The sequence below is a fragment of the Paroedura picta genome, chromosome 2 (genome assembly GCF_049243985.1).
Source record: "Paroedura picta isolate Pp20150507F chromosome 2, Ppicta_v3.0, whole genome shotgun sequence".
Taxonomy (NCBI): Eukaryota; Metazoa; Chordata; class Lepidosauria; order Squamata; family Gekkonidae; genus Paroedura; species Paroedura picta.
In genome coordinates this window covers 79124114-79146305 of record NC_135370.1, presented here as the reverse complement: position 1 = coordinate 79146305, position 22192 = coordinate 79124114, and the positions used below count along the sequence as shown (strand labels likewise).

General features: G+C 43.0%; 2 protein-coding genes across 6 annotated transcripts; one reads left to right on the top strand and one right to left on the bottom strand.

Annotated features, from left to right (window-relative positions):
* Nucleotides 1–2699: 2699 nt before the first annotated feature.
* On the bottom strand, nucleotides 2700–8374 carry TMEM109 (transmembrane protein 109). 5 transcript variants are annotated; one of them, XM_077321109.1, is made up of 4 exons: nucleotides 7776–8374; nucleotides 6382–6629; nucleotides 5033–5135; nucleotides 2700–4063 (listed from the first exon to the last, which is right to left on the bottom strand). In XM_077321109.1, the coding sequence occupies exons 1-4, from the start codon at nucleotides 7801–7803 to the stop codon at nucleotides 3678–3680; spliced, it is 765 nt and encodes a 254-aa protein (XP_077177224.1). In that variant the 5' UTR covers nucleotides 7804–8374; the 3' UTR covers nucleotides 2700–3677. The 5 variants fall into 5 exon arrangements, with proteins under 5 accessions (XP_077177224.1, XP_077177226.1, XP_077177227.1 ...); XM_077321111.1 differs by having other exon boundaries at nucleotides 7875–8373; XM_077321112.1 differs by having other exon boundaries at nucleotides 7883–8373.
* A 43-nt stretch (nucleotides 8375–8417) lies between these two features.
* PRPF19 (pre-mRNA processing factor 19) lies at nucleotides 8418–17816 on the top strand. Its single transcript, XM_077321108.1, has 16 exons — nucleotides 8418–8578; nucleotides 11150–11299; nucleotides 12163–12239; nucleotides 12584–12725; nucleotides 12843–12916; nucleotides 13000–13062; nucleotides 13272–13313; nucleotides 13434–13508; nucleotides 14216–14291; nucleotides 14605–14714; nucleotides 14928–15083; nucleotides 15214–15283; nucleotides 15469–15554; nucleotides 16194–16364; nucleotides 17104–17209; nucleotides 17339–17816. Exons 1-16 carry the CDS (start codon nucleotides 8560–8562, stop codon nucleotides 17434–17436), a joined length of 1515 nt encoding a protein of 504 aa, XP_077177223.1. The 5' UTR covers nucleotides 8418–8559; the 3' UTR covers nucleotides 17437–17816.
* Nucleotides 17817–22192: the final 4376 nt, after the last annotated feature.

The following is a 22192-nucleotide window of genomic DNA, read 5'->3' as shown; positions in this document are numbered from 1 at the left end:
GGGGGGGGGGCTTTTCTTCCCACACGTTTTTTACACCCGTGATTATTTGCAAGGCATATTTGTGCTAATTAGTTGTGTGATTTTTCTGTTACCGATGGAACCCACCAAGGCCTTTTCCAACGTGACTCCCACTTTGTGGAATAGTGAGAGGAGCCTTCTTTTTGGAGATCTTTAGCTGGTTCTGCAAAGCCTATTTATCAGAGCTCTTGCTAGGCTACGTGCAGGAGGTAAGTTGGGGTTTGTTATTTTGCCTTTTTACCTTGTAACAATCTAGTTATTCCTACAAGCCACCTTGAGCCAAAGGGAAAGGTGGGGTAAAATATTTTAATAGAAAAGCAGGCAAAGTCAGGACAATAACATTCAAATAATCAGGATTTTTTTGAAGCATTTAACATTATAATGTGAAGGGTTTATCATAGGAATGGAAATGTTTTAGACAACATATATAGGGTTGTGCAGGAAGAACTGGGAATGGCCAAAGCAAGCTCCTCATTTGGCCCTTGGAACACCATGCCAGAATGAAACAGCTCTGTTGTAGATCAGGCTTAGTAACTAAAGCAGTTTCCAAATCCACTGCTCATATTACCCAAGCATGGGATAAGACTACAACAGCATGCAGTTTTATCATCCAAAGTTTAAAAAAAATATTTTTAAGCAAAGCTCAAACTTCATGTTAATGTCGGGATGGCTTAAATAGGGGCTTTGAGAGTAGTGCTGACACACTTTCCAGTCAGCCATGGGGATAGGGCTACAAAGAGATACTAGGTCAGACAAAGATACATTCTACATCCATCCTCCCCTTTAAGAGGGGTGACTATAACAGGCATGCTGCTAGTAACCACCAGTGCTATTCATCCGGCTTCCTGGTACGCCAGGCCTTACAGCTCTGTGAATTTTACATCTCGTCTAATCTCTGTCTCTTTTGGTAGCCCTGCATAGGTACTGTTTTGTTATGCATTCTCCACTTCCCTGAGTAGTTAGGTGCTTGAGTCTGCATTGTGGGATCTGGATGAAAGTTGAAGCCTCTTGTCTTTGAATATTCTGCTTTATTGGCAGAGCACAGGTGGAGGCAAATACCCCCAGAGAGAAGTCCTGCCTCCCAAGGTGCTTCACTTTCAGCAAAAAAAAAAAACAAACAAACAAAAAAAAACTCCAGCTGTAGCTCTTTCAAAATTCAGACTAGTCACACCCCACCTTTTTTCTTTCCACTTCTGCCGGAGGGATCACCTCAAATTCTTATTAAAAACTGGAGGCAAAGCCTGTTGCCCCAGGAATATAATGGGCACTACCACAGACACCTGCACTGTGACCTTCCTGGATTCTGGCCCTCCTCCAACACCCTTCCCCACTCAGTCTTGAGATCCAGTGTTGCAAAGTGGTTAAAAATTAGCAGACTCTAATATCAAGAGCTGAGTTTGATTCCTGACTCCTCCTCCACATGCAGGTTGCCAACTTCCAGGTGGGGGCCTAGAGACCTCCAGGAAGATGAAAGAGAAAAAGACAGGATGAAAGAAAGAGGGAGAAGGGAAGGAAGGCATCAGTTCTCCTGGAGAAAATAACTGCTTTAGAGGGGCACTAGCCCTCCTACCCCCATCCCCATACAACAGTAGATATACAAGTCCCCACCTTTCCATCTAACCCCACATCTTCCAAAGGCCAGGCAGGCTTCCACCTCCCCACCCCCCTCCCCATCTTGCAAAGGCTGAGCCAGGAAAGCTGCAGGGAGAGAGCTGACACCTTCCTGCCTGCTCATCTACCAAAGGCTGGACCAGGCAGGGAAGGATGTAAGGGGGCTGCCTCCTTCCCACCCACTCACCGGCACTGATAGTCACTGAATTATTTTTTTTTGTCAAAAGCTTGAACTCCCTTTGAGTGTCATCACAGACATAACTATATTGGCAGGGAAGCAAAAAACACACTCCAGCAAGACTGCCCAACCTATTTCTCAACCACAAGAGTCTCATTTCATCGTAACCGCATGTAAGGATATCTGGAATGGGGTGAGGTGACTGCAACTAATTCCACTCCACAAGAATTTGATGCCACCAGCTACCTCAGATCAGGATTGTTCCAGCATGGCAGAGAGAGCCAGCTTGACATAATGGTTAGGAGTGCATACTTCTAATCTGGCATGCTGGGTTCGAGTCTGTACTCCCCCCCACATGCAGCCAGCTGGGTGACCTTGGGCTTGCCACAGCACTGATAAAGCTGTTCTGACCAAGCAGTAATATCAGGGCTCTCTCAGCCTCACCCACCTCACAGGGTGTCTGTTGAGGGGAAAGGGAAGGCAAATATAAGCTGCTTTGAGCCTCCTTCGAGTAGAGAAAAGTGGCATATAAGAACCAACTCTTCTTCCCTCAGAGAGCCAGTTCAGTGTAGTGATTAAGAGCAGCGGCCTCTAATCTGGTGAGCCAGGTTTAATTCCCCCCTCAACATGCAGCCAGCTGGGTGACCCTGGAATGGTCACAGTCCTATTAGAGCTGTTCTGACTGAGCAGTCTGCTCAGAGCTTTGTTAGCCCCACCAACCTTACAGGGTGTCTGCGGTGAGAAGAGGAAGCGAAGGCTATTGTAAACTGCTTCACATTGTAAACTGCATGTATGCTGCTAACAGCAATATTTTGTAGTCAGAAGGACACTAACAAATTGCACCCAAAACAAGGATGAATTGGGGAAAAAATACCCAGCAAAGCAAACAGGAGATGATTAAATAGTCTTTATTTGGAAGAATGTGGTAACAAAATATTCCATTTAAAACAGGCAGATTTAAAAAAAAAAAGTGGTAACGAATATGTTTAAACACACAATACAATATACCTCCTCAAAACAGTCAGCAAGGGCATCAGAATCCCCAGAAGATGGGCTTGGTAACAGCACACAGTGAACTTTGTCTGGAGGGATGAGCTTTGTACATTCACTTGGTCTCACATCTATGGCTTATTTCCAACCGGCAAAGGCACATGAACATTACATGCCATGGATGATCAAATTCCTTCTTGCAGAACTAGAGTCCACAAGGACTCTGGCCTTGGATTCATCAGATATCTTTGGCTTGGAATGAGCTGAGAGCTAAAAACACTCAGTAAACATACACACCTTTGTGTAACATTCTTATTTCCGCTGTTGTTGGCATAAACAGAGCAACCATCTTTTGCTTTAGGAAGGCACTTGGCACAAGGGTGCATTGTTGTTAGACATGCCAATTGAGACATAGCTAGACCCCCAGGCCATACCACACAACACTCCGTTCTGGTCTGAGGCATGCAGAGAAAAAATATATAAGTTTTTGAGTGATTAGCCTTGTTGCTCCAACATCAGGCCTTCTATCCATAAAGAAGTAAGACAGTCTGTCATTAATCAGTTGGAAAATAAGGCGGGTAGGTGATGTATGAGTTCAGAAGGAGGCATGATTGAAACAAGGCAGAGAAGACAAGGACAGAGAGGGAGAGAGGGCACGCTGAAGAACAGGTCTACAGAAGGACAAGTTGGAAGCTATTACCATTCTCAGGTGGATTCATTTCTCTGTACAGAAATTTCCAGGAGTCATGCGCTCCTACACAGTTGCAGATGATGGGATACATGAGAATGTCTATGTCTAGGAAGCAGTCACTGAATACATGTAGAAAGGAAAGAAGGCACATTTCTTAAAGGCATGTGGCATTATAGCTTCCCGCAAGCTTCATTCTTCATCCAGATGTTTAGGAGATGACCGCCTTTGCCTGCGTTGCAACTCATCCACTTGGCGCTCCAAGCTGCGCACTTTGGCCTCCAGCCGTGCCCCAGAGCTGTGCGATCCACTCAGGCGGCCCATCAGGGCATAGAGCATGAGCAGAGCCAGCAGAAGGGAAACTTGCACAGATCGATCATGTTCCATAGAGATGATGAACACGAAACAGGACATGAAGATGAGCATCTTGAGGCCCCACATAATGCGGCTCAAGATGGCAAGCATCAGATTCAGCAGCAGCGACAGCACCCAGTAGCCGACCAGAGCAGCCAGGCTCCAGAGAAGCAGTGTCTGCACTCGGTAAGGGCTCACTTTTAGGAACTGAGTGGCATGATCCCCTGGAATACAACGAAGGAAAGCAAATAATTACATGTCTGCCATCTCACGTGGTGCTTTCACTACTTTAGCAGCGTGCAAAGAAACACCATCAGGTGCTGAAAGGAAACACTCCTCTAATTAAGAATACTTTTTAAAAATACAGTATGACAAAAGGGGCCTGTGATTACAACTGAAATACTTGCTCAGGACTTGCCTTCAAGCCAGTATGAGTTTTCTGTAAAACAGACTCAGATATTTTTAAAATAGCTACCCTGTGACTGCTGAAAGAGACTATTATATAATAAATAGGTCCATCAAATACAACAGCAGTCGTTTAACAAAGTATTTTAGGCATGCCTCAGGACAGGGGTAGTCAAGGCTGAGGCTCATGGGAATTGTAGTCCATGGACATCTGGAGGACCACAGGTTGACTATCCCTGCCTCAGAAGACACGTCCAGTGGTATTTTTGACTTTTACAAATATGAACAGCACTTCCCCCAACCCTATTATAATGAACAAGATTTTTAAAGGTTTCAAAAGCCATCTGACTGTTATTTGAGAAATAGGGTCCAATTATTCTTTATATCATGGCCAGTGGAAAAAAACATAGGCTATATTTTAAGGACGTAATCCTGCTGTGATTCTAAATAAAGAATAAGTTTCCTGCAGCAATAAATTAAGGTGTCAGTATGGGTTTCAGCTGATTCTTATTTGCTTATCCCACTCTCACTCATCTTCCAATATGGTGAAATGTTGAATGAACCCTGTTCATGTTTACTCAGAAGTCAGTCTCACTGAGTGCAGGGGGTTGGACTAGATGACTCATGAGATCCCTTCCAACTCTATTATTCTGAGTTCAATAGGATAACTGCAGAAAGCATGCATAGCAATGCAGCCAGTATTATTCACATGGAAAGCAGGAATGATTACTGGTGGGGAGTGGCAGAGCATTGAACATCTCCTGTTCTCATCCAAGCAGGTCTCTTACCATCAATCCCAAAGGAAGTAAGGAACTGCTCTGCAATTTGAGCCATGGCAAATAAACCTGCAGAGATCCCAGAAGATAATATCCAGAAGAGGGAAGAGACATTCTGTAAGTAGAGCAGAAACATACACTCAGGTTGTAAAAGTGCCACTGTTGGCGTCACTGACAACCTCACTCTCAGTATATCAATTGAAAGAATAAATATTGAGTTTATTTGGGGGGGCTTAATGCTGAATCCACTGTAAACTGTTTTTTTTAATACTTTGTATTCTTATACTCTTTAACTAAGTTTCATGTCATGAACCACCCTGAGACCCTCTTTGTACAGTATATGTTGAAATACTAAATAAAAATCAGTAAACTGGGTGATAGAGTACAGGTCCTTCGGCTGTAATACTGCTGAAGTGAGGGAGGCATGCAAAACAGGAGTTACATAGTAAAAATGACTATGTACCAATTAAAAGCTAGGAAGAAGAGAATAGGTTGTGGCTCTGTAGGCTGAATGGAAGCTTTAAAAATCTTAAAATAATTTGTATAGAAGTGAACTTACAGTGAACTAGGTGGTTTTTCTAACTGGTTCTGTGGTAGGCCTATACAGATGCCCAAAATATCAGTCTCAATAATAAAATGGAATTAAGTAGCATTGAAATTCTAACACAGTTTATAATACAGACTACTAGGCCTGAAGCAGTGTATCATGAATGCCAGAACAAAAAAAGACAAGTCAGACATCTCATGAAGTGGATCTAGTCCCCCAAATTTGATGCTACACCACTTTAAATGCTGCCTTGAAATTCTATTATTTTGGACACAGACAGCCAATGCTGTTAGCTCTTCTGGAATGAATAACAGATATGTATAAATTATCAGTACAAGAATCTAAAAATATTTTCCTTTGTATTAGCCTAACAGAGATTTTGTTCTAAATGAACACAAGCCGAACACAAGTTTCTAGAGTGCAGAAAGCTGCAAAGGTTATGGATCATCAATAAATAATTCAAAAGAACCAGGAAAATGGGTCAATCCATTCAGCCTTCTACATCAACTTGCAAATATTAGGCCTTCGTATTAGGCAAACTGAGCAGTCAGCACTGCCTTAAGAGTTGAAATTCACACCCGTGATCCAAACATTGATATTACACTAGCCTAATTATGTTTTATGTTAAGATTTTTGCATACAGAAAACTGATTTATTTATTAATTATATTTATTTATTATTATATGTATGTATTTATTTATTATACTTATATACTGCCCTCCCCCGAGGACAGCCTTGCTACACTCCTGACATACTAGCTATCCATAGGCAGGAATGCTTTTTTTAATATGGACTGCATTCAGTCCCCACCTACCTCATTCAATATCAGAAAATACTCTGGCCCAAGCAAGTCTTCCAAAGCCTCCCTCATGGCATAAGTAACTCGGGACAGAAAATCAGGCTGCACATTCTTTTCTCGCTGATAATCCCTGTGGTGGTGCTGACCACTGGTTATATCCACATGGATGAGAGTGAGCAGCAGCAGAATAGTGAAGGCTGGCCGTAGTAGGAGTTGACAGCTATGTAGTAACAGGGGGTTCTCTCTGGTCATCTTGTCAGATCCTGTAAATGTAGTTAAGATAGCACATTGGTACCACACAGCATTTATTTAGCACATGTTCACATCACCCTTCTTCTAAGGTACTTAAAAGGACATACATTATTCTTCTATTTTATCCTGACAAGAAGCCTCAACAGGCTGAGAGCAGGACTGACACAAAGTCACTCTGAAATGTACAAGGTGAGATGTGATTTAATAGAGGACTCCCCAGGAGTAGTCTGACACATCAACCACTATACAGTTTTATGATGTCATAGGCACATAAATATGTGCACTCATTACAATAGCACTACTCTAGGTGTTATAGAGAAATCAGAAGGAATGATGAATCATATAGCACTGTCAGAAGTTGACTAAAACTTAACAGATCCTGAGAGCAATTAGAAAAACTTACCTATATTTCCATTGCCATTTAGTTTTAAATTGTATTTTAGCAGACTCATAGTCTAAGTGTTTAACATAATGCCGTTTTATGAGTAAAACCATGTTTTAGCCATATTATTTCTGTAACTGAAATAGTTTTGATTTTGCTAGTCTATGACCATAATAAAGATAATAATAGCACTGTCAGCATATGATAAATGGCTTTTACTTTTTAAAAACCAATCACATTATTAAATCCATCATACTATACTAGATCCTCCATCTACAAGGAAAATTGATTGAATATGCAAGCAATTGAAAAAATGCTTAAAATGGCTTGTATTAAGCAATCAGATGTGAACAAATGTGTGAAACAAGCTGATACTGTAAAGAACAGAAATGGAAACATAGCACCATCATGGCAATACCAAAACACAATGAAAAGGAAGACAAACTGTAGTAAGGAACAACATAACTGGATTAATGTTTTTTAATGTACCTATGTGTATGTAAAGTGCTCTCAAGTTGTAGCTGACTTATGGCCACCCCTAGGCCATGGTTGAATTAAGGGAGCAATTTTATGTACACAAAAATGCTTTAGCCTAAAATTGGCCATTTATTGCATTGTTTTCATACTTTGTTACACTGTTTTCTACTGTGGTCCTCCCAGAAACTCAGCAAGATAGACTACAAATAGTTTGATCAATATTAGCACACAGAAGTGGGGGGAGGCTTGCACTTAAAAAAATTCCCTCTGAAGGCAAATATTAAAGGAGCCAAATAACCTTCTTTGCCAAACAGATCCTGTTGCATGCCACAAAAGGCCACGTCACGTCCTTCGGGTGGAGTCACACAAGTACCAAAACAGGCCCCCACCTGCTTACTTCTCTACCTGCCTTCCCCCTCCCCTCGGGACTTCGCGGCGTAAACAATGCTTGACTCTGCGCACGAAAAGAAAGAGGCGCGCAGGCATCAACGGGAAGCGGCGGCGTCAGGCAGGGGACGGAGACCAGCCTCGACGGAAGGAAAGAAACAAACTATCCGAGCCAGCGAGGAAACGCTTTATCCCTCAGCGGTGAGATTCAAATCCCGTTCCAAGTTCACTTGCATGCTGGGAAACGCAGTCCTTGCCGCTCAACGTAGTGCATGCTGGGAGTTGAAGTTTTAAGCGAATTCCCGGCGCCTGAGTTTAATTAAGTGCAGTTCTGTTGCCTTTACTGTTGCCCATTGAGAACAGCAGTTCTAATGAAGAAAAACACAGAGACAATCACCAGGAAGCTGGGATTTCTATTTACTCGGCGTTCGCCGTTTTCACTAGTCTTCCCTCATCGGCAACGATGTTGGGAATTTTAGTCCAAGAGCCTCACATTAGCTCCTTCCGGATCCGGAAGTTGCTGATAGGTGGTTCTTTGCGGTGCATGCTGGGAAGAATTTCCTTTGCGTCCGGTGCTGAAGTCTCCCGCGCGCGCAGGAGCCTGAAGGAGGGAGTGGGGTTCCCGGAAGTAGAATCTCCCCTCAGTCGCGTGGCCCGGAAGCAGCCGTCGGGCTCGTACTGAGGAGGCGCTCGCCATGTCGCTCATCTGCTCCAGTGAGTGACTGATGCGTCTTCTCCCGCCTTTCTTTGCTTGTAGCCGCGGGCAGACAGAAAGGGCTAGAGGGGACAGCTGGTGGCTTTGGGTAGCTGGCGGGCAAAGGAGTGGGGAAGCTTCTCCCTTTCCTCCTCTGCCAGGCCGCGACAATAGTTGGGAGGGGAAAGGGGACAACGATGGTACCCCAGTCACTTGGGGGGGGGATCAACTTTGAGGCTCCGGCTCTTTGGTTTCGTGGCGCATGCATGCAAATGTAATGTACACACGTGTAGCATACATGAGTGCCTGCGCCTACGATCCTGTGCAGTTGTGCTCGTGTGTGCATGCAGCCTCACGCCTTGAATTTGGGGCATGGTCAAAGAGCACCTGATGCATCCACCTTGCTGAAACTCAGTCGATCTACAGCTAATCCGTAGCTGATGAGACATCCCTGGGGAAACCTAAATATGCTTCTTTGAGTTACTTCATGGTAGAAGATGGAATACAAATATAGCAATAATGATAAAAAATATCTAACTGTCCTTTTTGAGGACTGGAGCTTAACTAACTTGCTGGGTGACCTTTATAGACTACTGGTTAATCCACAACCAGCCTTAGTCTCTGAAGGTTTGTTTTCGTGTCGATTTGTGTGTTACCTTGTAGGAGAGCTAGTGTGCTGACTAACAAAGGTGCCACAAAGGTCCTTTTTGTTTTTGTTGCAACAGACACTGTTACCTTCCCTGGAATTTGTAACAGTATTTGATAAAATCTCCAGGGTAGCTCTGCAGCCTTTCTGTTGTTGAAAGGGAAAGCAGAGCTTTTTTATGGTATGGAATCAGTTTTATTATTTGAATCACAGTGCAATCGACTTTAGTGGACTTCAGGGTAACTTTTTAAAATACTGTCAGTTGTTTTGTAACTGAAATTACGTTGTAAGAGCAAAGCTTTTAAATGCATGTCTCCTTCTTGAAAAACATTTCAAGAGACATTTATGCCAACAACACTTCATAAATACTCTTGGTAGTATGGTAATTATTTTTCAGTGAGTCTGGATTCTAAAGTTCTGTCCTATCTACAGCACTAAAATGCCCTGGTGTGCTCCATTTAACAACAGAAGCTACTAGGTAGAACTTAAGCCTAGTGGTATTCTAAACCTGTGCCATGTAAACTATAAATTGATGGGTATGTGGATGTTCCTGGTATTCTGCCTCCTAAGGTATTAAGAATTACTCATGCGTGTGATTTGTTTACATGATATCCCTCTTCAAGACTTCAGGCTTTAAACATTTATCTCATCACACAAACAGCCTCTTACTTAATTCTCCAGGAGAACTAGGACATTCCTACTCAATGTCAATTTGGAGAAATCTAGTGTCTCTGATTTAACTCACAGTAGTAAGCCCTATCAATGGATTGGGATATTGAGTTATTATGTATAATCTCAGACTCTTCGTAGTATGTTGTCATTTCACACAAACTGTGATAGTAGCTGTTAACAAAATTTAGTCATATGGAATGCATATTGTTATCTAAACAGTATCCATGGCAAATACTGCCATCCCAAATGTCTTTTTCTAATCAAAATCTGTTTCTGAAAGGTTAGTGTTTTCCCACTCTAAGCTTTCATTCTCAGCATTAGATCCAAAGTACCATGAGTGGAGTGACACTTTCCAGCTTCCACTTCCTGCTGGTGACCACTGGCTCCTTTGAAATGGTGCTTCTGTTGGTCTCTCTTGAAAAGCATAGGCAGTAAAACTGATTTTGGGGAAATGGTGAAAAGTTCCCTCCCTGTCCACTATCCCAGTGGCCATTTTGCTGGTGGCACAGCTCTTGTGGGTCTAACCTTAAAACTGAAAGAACTGAAAGTTTACACAGATACAGCAAGCATTTATATTCTTCCCTCTCTTAGCTTGGTTCTTGTATTGGTGTATGCATTTCCAAGCACAGATCACTTCCCTTTAATCCCTTTAAATACTTCAAAAGACGATTGAGGCCTAAAATCGTCTCCCATCTTCTGGACTCCCCTCTGAAAGTAACAAATCCAAACTACCATTAAAACATCATGGTACCATTTTTAACATCAAAATGCACTTTTTGTTCCCCCATCTTCCACCAGAAAATTGTGACCTTTTGATTTGGTTTTTATCTTAAATTAATTGGATTGATTTGAAAATGATTTTAATGTATTTTACATGTATGTTGAATGTTGTGAGTTGTTCTGAGGCCCCCGGGGAAGGGTGGCATATAAATCTGAAAATAAGTAAAGAATGACACAGGAAAGGGGTAGAACTGTATATCTTTGTAGAACATAAGAACTGTAATTAGCTAATACTATGTAGATAGTCTTGTATAGTTATTGGAAAGCATTTTGAGAGAGTAGGGCAGATTCTATAGAGTGTGGGTATATAGATCTTTTAAATAAATAAAAATGAGTTTAAAAGTTTAAATCTTGCCTTGTCAAGACCTTTAGTCTTAAAAGAGAACGTATTTAATGAGACTTTCTCCTCAAGTCTAATTTTCTGTTGGAAGAAAATTGGGGGTGTGGGTCTGTGTGGATATTTAACTTGTTTGCGTTTTCTGCTTTTTTGTAGTTTCTAATGAGGTGCCTGAGCATCCCTGTGTGTCTCCAGTCTCGAACCACGTCTATGAGCGAAGACTGATTGAAAAGTATATTGCCGAGAATGGAACTGACCCAGTGAACAACCAGCCATTGTCCGAAGAGCAGCTCATAGACATTAAGGGTGAGAAGGCCTACAGCTAGATTCCTCAAGTCTCCTTCTTTTGTGATACTTTGGCTGGATTGTTTTGGTCTTCTCTTTATTTTTAAAATCTTATTGCTGCTTGATATAAGGGTGTTGTACATGAATGGTAGAAACAGTTCGCTAGAAAGTACGTACTCAGTAATACAGAAGGTCACAAATCAGTCCTCATGAGGTGATGCATGCTTCCTCGTCATTCCCCGTTTTCCTTCATTCATTTGGGCCTCCTTGCCTCCAGCTCCTGCAGTTTATCTTTCCACATTGCTGCTTGCCGTCCCGGTATATGGCTGGGATAGTACGTTATACTGAAATGACAGCGGAAGATGCAACTGAACGGCTTGCATGGTGTATGCCATTTATGAACTGCTGGCCTAGCCATCTTTGGTTGTAAAGGTGGCAGGTTGGTAAGACAGCAGAGGGAACAGTGATGGTTATTTCTGCAGGTGGGTAGCTGTGTTGGTCTGAAGCAATAGAATAAAGTTTGAATCCATTGGCACCTTTAAGACCAACAAAGTTTAAGTTTGGGTATAAGCTTTCATGTACATGCACACTTCTTTAGATACATTGAAACAGATTTCCTTGAGCCTTACATATAGGTGGGGGTGGGAGAGGAGCTAGTTGCCAGGAAGGGCAAGTTAGTCAAGATCATCTTCTCTAACCAGCCCTTCCTGACAATTAACCCTATACGTAAGGGTTGGGGAAATCAGTTTCAGTGTATCTGAAGAAGTGTACATGCACATGAAAGCTTATATCTAAAATTAAGCTTTGTTGATTTTAAAGGTGCTACTGGACTTAAACTTTGTTTGTTTCTGCAGTTAATGCTTACTTGATTCTGTCATTCACAGTTGCCCACCCAATTCGACCAAAGCCACCCTCTGCTACTAGCATCCCAGCGATTCTGAAGGCACTTCAAGATGAATGGGTAAGTATCTTGCATTGTGAAATAGAAACTTCTGATCTGTTCATTGATGTGATAGAACTGAGAATGTCCTTTCTGCTTTCCAGCAGAAGGATGGTCCTTCCTGGGTGACTTGGGAAGTTATGCTGAAATTTCCTCCTGGGTTAGAGTGAAAGAAAGCAAGACATTACTGTGTTGGAATGTTTGTGCAAGGATGAAAACAGTTTCTAAGACAGGAATGGTTTCATCCTTGGCAAAAAGTAGTAGTAGAGTGTAGGGTTAGGGTGAGATATCAGATAAATGGCTCTGGGCCTAGCTGTCACTGCAACATACCCCCCCCCCCAATTAACCCTGTTTACCTTCTTCAGGATGCTGTCATGCTGCATAGTTTCACGCTACGGCAGCAGCTACAGACTACACGACAGGAACTGTCTCATGCTCTCTACCAGCATGATGCTGCCTGCCGTGTCATTGCCCGTCTCACCAAAGAGGTTACTGCTGCAAGAGAAGGTGAGACACAGAGATGGTAATCCAGCTGTTAGGGGTGTCTAGTTTAGTTCTTATTTTAGTCCTTCATGTCAATCATAGTTTAACCTGCTAAACTACCTTTTTTTTGTTTCTGTCCAGCTCTGGCAACTCTGAAACCACAGGCTGGTCTTATTGTCCCCCAGGCTGCACCTTCTTCACAGCCCAATGCTGTGGTAAGTTCCACATGTCTGTTTGACTCGTGCGTTCATGCTCTGTCTCTTTCCTCTGGATTTACAAGCTCCTCTTCTTTTTGCAGGGTGCTGGTGAGCCGATGGATTTAGGAGAACTGGCAGGAATGACCCCAGAGATTATTCAGAAGGTAATAGACGAGTTTGGCTCCGGATTTTCCAACTGTCTTTGCTTTAGCTAGTGTTGTTATTCTGCCTGTACATACTTCAGAGCTGTGTTCTAGACTAGTGCATTTCCCCCTAGAATACAGCAGTGGTATCTGAGACTGCCCCATGTAATTTTATGCGCTAACATGCCATGCTTGTGTACAATTCTTCCTAATCAGTATTTGTCTTGCAGCTTCAAGACAAAGCCACAGTGCTCACCACAGAGCGTAAAAAGGTAAGTGCCTCTTTGTCAAAGTTTTCCAGGAAGGAGGGGGGCCACAAGTGGTTCTGCTGTGCATATAGAAATGAGTTATGGCTTCCTGTTCAAGGAGAGTGACTGTGTTTGTTTTGCTAGAGAGGAAAGACTGTGCCGGAGGAACTGGTGAAGCCTGAAGAACTAAGCAAGTACCGGCAGGTGGCTTCACATGTGGTGAGTACTGTGCTCCTGGTTGATAGGGAAAGTAGCCATTAGGAGTCAAATGCCACAGGCTTTCTAAATGTTACTGGGTGCCTATTGCAGCCAAGTAATTGAACTTCCTCCCTGCAATACAGTTAAGCCACCTTAATGATTCTGCTGTCAGTTAACCAGTACTGTAAACTTTACCTAAGCCTGGAAGCAATCTACCTTGGCATGAACTAATAATTTATTTTTATATCCTGCTCTTCCCTGGTTGGCTCAGGGCAGGAAGTATCTGATTTAAAATAACCAATACAAAGTACGTTTTACACACACACACACACACATATATATGTAATATTTCAGCAAATATGTTTTTAAAATTATATTGAAAACTGCTAATTACAGTGAAAGTCTTTAAAATGTCATGGACCTTCACACTTGCTTGCAGCCTGATGGGCTTTGAGCTGTTGGCTTAGGAATTCTCTGATTCTGTTGGAATTTGATATTCATCTCCCAAGTGTTGTGCTGTACTTGTTACCAAGGCCTGATCAGCTTAGTCTCTCATAGCTGGGATTTGCTCTTGTCTACGTGATCGATTCTCCTGTTCTGGGAGTATCCCAAACTTTCTTCTCTTGTGCCTCCTATTATTTAAAAAATAAGTTTGTTGTCTTTGCTAAGGCTGCCAGAATCCCCATGTTTTTGTTACTGATGATACAGACACTGTTGCTTTTGAACAGGGACTGCATAGTGCCAGCATCCCAGGTATCCTTGCTCTTGATCTGTGTCCTTCCGACACCAACAAGATCCTCACAGGTATGTGAAGGTTTTTATATGTCAGTTTCTCTCCTGAGTCTCTCAACATCAGGATAGTGGGAGCTGTGGAGACATTTCTGTTCACCTTATGGATTGAAAATATAATATTTTGGGATATTGTTGCTGACTCTGAAGAGTGTTGGTTCCATGCGGTTGGTCTATTTATGTGGCTGTGGGCAGTACTCAACCTGCATACTTTCTGAGACAGCAAGTGCTGAAGGAAAGTATGGTTGTGCCTTCTTTTTTTTTACTCAGGCCTCTTGACTGAGTACTGAGCCAGTCTCGTTTCTCAGTTTCCTCTTTTATGTTCCAGGTGGTGCAGATAAAAATGTTGTTGTGTTTGACAAGAGCTCAGAGCAAATCCTGGCAACTCTTAAAGGTCACACCAAGAAGGTCACTAGTGTCGTGTTTCACCCATCCCAGGTAAGGACTGTAGCTTGCAACCATAGTTTTTTCTTTGATATTATGTCATGAACTTTCATGCTTGCGTGAAGCAATTCTTTGGTCATTCGTTGTTGGTCTTTCAACAAGATGGGCTGTCTTTTAAGCAGATTTTAGGGGACACTTCCCTCCTATTTCTAATTAAGACAGGGTCTTCCATCTAATTATCAGGGTGCTTTCTTTTTTTCCTTCCAGGAACTAGTGTTCTCAGCTTCCCCAGATGCTACTATCCGGATCTGGTCAGTCCCTAGTGCTTCATGTGTGCAGGTTGTGCGTGCCCATGAGAGTGCTGTGACAGGGCTGAGTCTCCATGCCACAGGTGACTATCTGCTGAGCTCCTCCGATGACCAGGTGAGATGAAGATCAGAAAGTCACATTCCTAGATTGGCTGGGCTGTCAAATTGTCATGATCTGGCATTTGCAAAATGAGAATGAATGCTTCTTTCCCCTATGCGAACTCCATTTTTTCTCTCTTCCTCAGTATTGGGCCTTCTCTGACATCCAGACTGGCCGTGTCCTTACCAAGGTCACAGATGAAACTTCTGGCTGTGGTAAGAACTCTGCCTTTTGTCTCTAATGAAGCTTCTGTAGGACATGGATGGAGGAATGTAGAGACTCCAAGTATGGTGTGATAAATGGGAACAAGATGGAGGATTTTCCATCTCCTTGAATGCCTTGCTCCTGGGGACTTCTGCGATGATTGTCTCTTTTTCTCTCCCCCCCCCCTCCCTTGCAGCTCTCACCTGTGCTCAGTTTCATCCTGATGGGCTTATCTTTGGGACAGGGACTATGGACTCTCAGATTAAGATCTGGGACTTGAAGGTAAGATATAAGCTTGCATGTTTACATTTGCCTACTCTAAAAAGTTACTGTAAGGAACATTGAGACCATGTATTGAAAATATTTGAATATTCAGGTGTTCTGTAAATACTAAGCTTTACAGCTATTACTGTGCTCCTTCTGAAAAGATCACTGAGTGAAAGATTGTGTGTAAGTTGGTTTACATGCCCACGCACCCAAAACAAAAAGCTGCCTGGGCACCATCAGGAACTTTGGCACCCAGCTAGTAGGCAGCGTCCTCTGAATGCTTACCAGATCATGTTAGCTAAAACTCTTCAGGAAGCCCCTTACTCAGATACTTACAATTTGCCACTCCCTCTTTGGCTGTTTTCATCAACTTTTGATTTATTTGGAAACTCATAATTAAAAGCAGCCTTTAGAAACTCCGTTCCCCTGTATGTTAGTGCCATTAATAAGTTGAACTGAAACCCCTCATGCCGTGTGGAAAACGCCATAGGGAACATGAATTCTGCAATTTGTTTAATTTTTTGTTTGCAGCATGGGCAGATATGGGGCAAAAAGGTTAAGTCTTTTTGAAAGACAGTAGGGCTAGAGTGCTGCTGCTTACCATAGTACAGCTTTACTGTGTCCCTGACCAATGTGGCCGACTGCTTTCCTCAGGAAAGGACTAATGTGGCAAACTTCCCAGGGCATTCCGGCCCGATTACCAGCATTGCTTTCTCTGAGAATGGCTACTACCTGGCCACTGCAGCAGACGACTCTTCTGTCAAACTGTGGGATCTGCGCAAGCTGAAGAACTTCAAAACTCTGCAGCTGGACAATAATTTTGAGGTTAGTGTTTACCTTATTGATCCCGTACCGAGGACAGCTGTATTTTTGGTTCCTCTAATTCATGTAATAGAGGCATTGCTTCTGCGTGGCCGATGCAGTACAGACAATTGCCCACAGTTTATTTAATTGACCCTTAGATCCTGAAGAGAGGAAACTGATAATCCTGCCCCTCCTCATGTGCTTTCAGCCTTCAGAAAGCTTCTTCTACCAGGCAGAGAGTTGTTTATTGAAATACCTTTTGGATGATAGGCACAAAAGAGGCTTGCGCATTATAGCGAAGTGTTGTCATTTAGCAATCCGTAAAGCTTTTAACACTGAGCAACTGCCGACAGGGATGTAGATGTTATAGCCAGGTTTTGTTTTTTAATACTCTTGTCTACCACATTTTTCGATCAACATTTTTTCCTATGTATAACTAATTTTTGTTTGATTTCACAGGGCTTTTGCTCACTAGAACTCAATGTGTTTATATTCGTACGTTGGAAACTTGCTGGTCCGTGACTCTATTAAATAAAGTGGTTCCTCTAATGTGCCAGTGGTACCTGGAATCCCTACTTGGGCTTGGGCTTCTTTTGTCTGCTTTTAAAGCAAGCCATGGCCACTATATACTCCCCTAGCTGTAGCTAGTGTTACACATTGCTTAGTTTTTTGTGCCCACTTGGCTAGGGCAGAGGGTGCTGCACTTGTCTGAGATTGTTGATTATTGATGTGTGCATCTCAAATGTATGCTCCTTTTTAGGTGAAATCGCTCATATTTGACCAGAGTGGCACCTACCTGGCCCTGGGTGGCACTGATGTCCAGGTGTACATCTGTAAACAGTGGACGGAGGTTCTCCACTTCACAGGTGAGAAGCTGGGGCTCCATGTTGCATTTTGAAAAGAGAAGTGCTGTCAGATAGTATCGAGACATAGGTAGGGGTTGTTCTATTTGGACAAACATGCCATGGAGTAATTTTCTCTGATTATTTTTACAGAGCATAGCGGCTTGACAACAGGAGTGGCTTTTGGACATCATGCTAAGTTTATTGCTTCAACAGGCATGGACAGAAGCCTGAAATTCTACAGCCTGTAGCCTCTTCTTTCTGAATGTGAAAGGGGTGGAGCTTATTCTTCACTGTAGTGTTATGATATTGGGAGAACTATAGGGCACAAGGGGTGGGATGGGGGGGGGGCTGAATGGAACTTAAGGTACCTCCATAGTTTTTCTCATGGCTCAGGATACCCATAGAATGGAAAAATGGGCCCTGTACTAAATGGATTTGTTTTCCTCTTCCATATTTGTTATTTTCCAGCTTTGTCTGTGCTGTGAATTGTACCAATATTGAGCCAGACCCATCCAGTGAGGGGATGGTGATAGGGATGAGAATGAAGAGGGGGATGAAAAGATGTGCAGGGTTTTTGTTGTTGTTTTTTTGTAAGCAGCTCTCTAGTTTCATTAAAAAACTAACAAAATTTGTGTGGCTTTGAGAAGAATGGCTTGCTGTAATCATAAATTTATTTGGCCCTCCTTTCTGGAAGGAAGCATCAGATTTGAATACCCCCCCCCCCAAATAGAAAACTGCCATTTGTTACATAGCTAGTTCAAAATATTGTGATTATTAAAAACAGGCTATTACTAGTTCTCCCTTGAAATGGAGATGAAATGTAGCCTGAAGTAACTGATAAATCCAAACCAACTGAAAAATGGAAATATGGTACACATGATCCAGCCTACTAATTACTAGAGAAGAAAGTAGGTTGTTTGGGATGGTACAAGACAGCTGAGAGAACTACCCCTATTCCTTCCTTTCTTTAGAAATGGGCTAATGGGTCAGATGGCTTTGGATCTTTCCAAGAGATGCTGTCATCCTCACCTTCCAGCAGGCTGTGACTCTTGGTAATACATTCTTGGAATGTGTAGGAACCTCACTGGTCATAAGTGCTTCTTCCTAGTACTATGAACGATAATGATGTTCCCTTCACCTTTTTCTTGGCTTTGCAGCCCCTTTTCTTCACTGTCTGTCCCATCCAGCTGTTTATATAAATATATGCTTATTGAGCCTAGGGAACCAAAGGACCATTTAAAATCCTTTTTTCTTATTTGTCTGATGATGGCATACAAGAAGCTAATGGCAATTCAAAACTAACAAACTGCTTTATGTTACTTTTGAGTGGAAATGATTAGGTTTAGGACTTAAATGATTAACAGGCAACAGGGATGAGGTAGCTTTCTAAATAGTTTGCCACAATCAAGTAGACAGGTCTCAAATTGTTAAGATCTTCTGACAGTCACTGCATAAATAAGTATAAGTTTCATCTCAAAAATACTTAATTTGGTGAAGGCAGGGACATAAAGTTCCAATTTCCCTCCTTAACTACATCATAGGGCTCTCCTCTCAGCTGTAGAATTCTATTTGAATCACCCGTCTGTCACTCAAGATTCTCAGACCAAGTTTAAGCATTTACTACCCATTACATGAACATATAGCAACTAAGAATTAACTAATATTGCTTAAAGTGGAGCTCTAAAACAGTGGTCCCCAACCTGCGGGCTGCGGCCCGCTGCCGGGCTGCGAAGGCCATGGCCCTGGGCCGCGGCTCCCTCTCCCCGCCCCGCCCCGCCCCCCGCAGTAAAAAACTTCCCAGGCCACAAGCTTGCGGCCCGGGAAGCTTCTTACTGTGGGAGGGCGGGGAGAGGGAATCAGCATTCGCGCATGTGTGGCCCGTGCGGGCGTGGCCCCCGGGCGTGGCCCGATGCCCTACCGGTCCCCAGCCTCAGAAAGGTTGGGGACCACTGCTCTAAAAGACTGGAATTACACACAAAATCATACCTAGAATTAAACTTTATTGGCCTTGAAGGTGTCACTGGATTTAACTTTGTTGCAACTTTCTTTCAGAAACCTTTAACAGAAGAGTTGGGTCAGAAATCATCATAGAAATGATAAATTAATCCACAGTCTAACTTCTGTGCAATGTGAACAATAGGCATTCAACATACAGGTTGGGAGGATAAAATAAGAAGATACAGAATGATAGTTCCTTTGGATCAGGGTACAAATAAAGTACATTACTTCTATTTTTCATATTTCACATGATTTTGTACCACTGGAACCTTTTAGGAATGCTGGTCAACTTCTCTTCTAGTCTATTAATTTCTATGACATTGTTTTCTTTTCCACCAGTCTTTATAAATATAAGGACTAGACATTAACACATCACTCAGAGGCAGGGTTCTTAGTGTGCTTGTATGGACTCAGTTCCGTACTTAATCTTCTGGTGGGGTGGGGTTACACACAGTAAGATCTGAGTATAGTTTTAATATACATGCCAGCATTTGGCTTTACTAAGAATCTAGCAAATATATGTACCCTGCTTGATAGCTTAATTTTAGAAATATGCATTTTTTAAAAAGTAGTTCTATTTCCTTAGCTAACTAAATGCCAAAAGCTATTATTCATTTCCACCCTAAATGGTGAGTCCAGATATTGCCAAGAGAGACAGTTTTATATATATTTAGATTTATCCCTGCCACTCCCAAAGGCAGTCCAGCTCGTGGCAGCTTACAGCAAAGAATACAATACCATATGCTAAAAATACAATATAACCCCTAGACAAAATAGCAATAAACCACGATGGTGGGAAAACAGTCTAAGAACCCATCCCCTCCCCTGATCAATCTCCAATAGCCACCATCATCCTCGGAAAGGAAACTGCCCAGATATCAAAGGCAGTACATCCACAGGGTCTGTATAGGGAGAGACCTTATCTTCCTGGCCTGGCCTCAACCAAATGCCTGGCAGAAGAGCTCCATTTTGCAGGCCCTGCAGAACGTTGACAGCTCCATCAGGGCCTTCAGCTCTTCTGGGGAGCTCATTCCACCAGGTCGGGGCCAGGACTTAAAAGGCCCTGGCTTAAGCCAGTTGACCCTCCCTGGGGCCGAAGACCACCAGCAAATTCATACCCACATAGCAGAGAGCCCTGCAGGGGGGCATAAGGAGACAAGTTGAAAATAGCATGATTGTGTTTGTAAAATCTTGTATTGTACTGGTGGGAGTGTCAGCTTTGTCTGTGTTCTGCTGCTGCTCTTCTTGGCCATCCAATGGAAGCTTAAGCTCACTGTCAGGATGCTAACTACAGGTTCTTAGGGGTAGTTGGACAAGTTGCTCATAATACAGCTTGCCTACTCATAAGGTAGGTTTAGGTACCACTTGAACTAACATGCTTTCCTCCCTTCTCTCTGAAACGTAACATGGAAGAGATAGCTTTGATGAACAGATCTGAGAATTCAACCCCAAATTCCAACTTGGAGTGAAGTTTCTTGACACACCCAATAAAAACAAATGGAGCATTAAGCATGTGTGCCTGTTCTCCCCCAGTTCCATTTCCAGCTAAGTATTTAGAACTAGTAGTAAGGCTGTTGGGTGCTGAAATATTAGTGGTTTGTTGTGGGTTTTGTAGTTAGTGGTTGAAGGGCTGAGGAGAGTCCCTCATCCAGATGGCCCTCAGTGTCCACCTTGGCTACAGAGTAATACAGCTACCTATCTTGATCTGTCTCCATGGAGGGTACCCCATTTAACTGTACAGTAATGAAAATCCATCAAGCATGTGCTATCTGGAGAAGTGAGCAACGATGCCTGAAAGCTCCTATCCTGCCTCAAATGTTAGTCTTTAAGGTGCTCTTTAAAGGACTCTTGACTTCTGTGTCAAGACACAGTGACACATCTTGAAGAAAGGACAGCTGCAGCTCAAGAAAACGCTTGGCCACCAACTCTGGCTCTTTTCTACTGAAATGCACATATATTAATATTTAGGGCTAATTAGCACGGTCCTAATACAGTTTAAATTTGCTGGGCATGATACGAACTTTGCTCTTTACATACCAGGGAAATGCCCTGTGCCTGGGTCTCATATCAGGGGTGACTTCCCACAGCCATCTGTACTACCCAGGATTGCACATGTGACCTGCCAGCCCTTGCCCAGCAGTGGAACATGGAGCCAGTTCAGAGGCTGGCCTGAGCTGTGCCAGGGTGGGGGATCTTGCCTCTTACCACCTCTGTGCTGTCTGGGCCACAACTTGAGGGGCTTCTCCTGGCCTGGACGAGAAGAGCACACCAGTCACATCAGCTGAGGAAATGCTGGGTGCAGGTGGCAGGGCCTGGTGCTGTTGGCCGAGCCAGGCATGAAACTCTCACCCAAGGCTCAACAAGAGGCCAGGAGCGGTGTCAGCAGCCTCCTCCGTTTGGCCACAACAATGGAGAAACTCAAGGCAGGAAGAAAGCAGTTGCTCCAAGTGGGGCATGCTTTACCAACAGGAAAAATGCAATTGCCCATTGCTGGGCAGATCCCTCAGCCTGCCTTTTTCCTATGGGTGGAATATCCTCCACTCAGGATCAATCACCTCCAGTTTTAAGCAGTGAGTCATCGGGGGTCACAGGACTGATGGAAGGATGCACTAAAATTTTACTGGGTGCATATGGTAAAGGCGTGCCATGTACAGTCTGATTTCCTTAAATCCACATTGGTCTGTTAAATAGATTAGAGACCTGACAGGTTTCATATCTTCTCAGTATCTGCATATATTAAAGACTTGACATGTTTAATATCTTCTCAGGAGCTGCAGTTAGGGCTAGCTGTGTTTCAGTTTACATTAAATGAAGCATTTTCAGGTATGAAGAATAACATGAAGCTGAGGTGAACCATTAGCCAGTGAGCATGTAGCAAACTCATTCTTGCAAAGAGAATAATTTGTCTTCTACTGGAAGCAGGAGTATCATACAAACTCTGCTTGCTAGAGCAACCATAGTCATGATCTGAAATCTGCTTCATTTGTTCCTTGCCTTTAACCCAAA

Excerpts from the sequence above, each read along its gene's own strand:
- PRPF19 (XM_077321108.1), top strand. Across the intron at positions 13,314-13,433 it reads TCACCACAGAGCGTAAAAAG|AGAGGAAAGACTGTGCCGGA; the intron begins GTAAGTGCCTCT and ends TTGTTTTGCTAG. Across the intron at positions 14,715-14,927 it reads TCGTGTTTCACCCATCCCAG|GAACTAGTGTTCTCAGCTTC; the intron begins GTAAGGACTGTA and ends TTTTCCTTCCAG.
- TMEM109 (XM_077321109.1), bottom strand. The coding sequence starts at position 7,803 with ATGCAACAGGATCTGTTTGGCAAAGAAG. Across the intron at positions 6,630-7,775 it reads GGATCTGTTTGGCAAAGAAG|GATCTGACAAGATGACCAGA; the intron begins GTTATTTGGCTC and ends CTACATTTACAG. Across the intron at positions 5,136-6,381 it reads ATTTTCTGATATTGAATGAG|AATGTCTCTTCCCTCTTCTG; the intron begins GTAGGTGGGGAC and ends CTCTACTTACAG.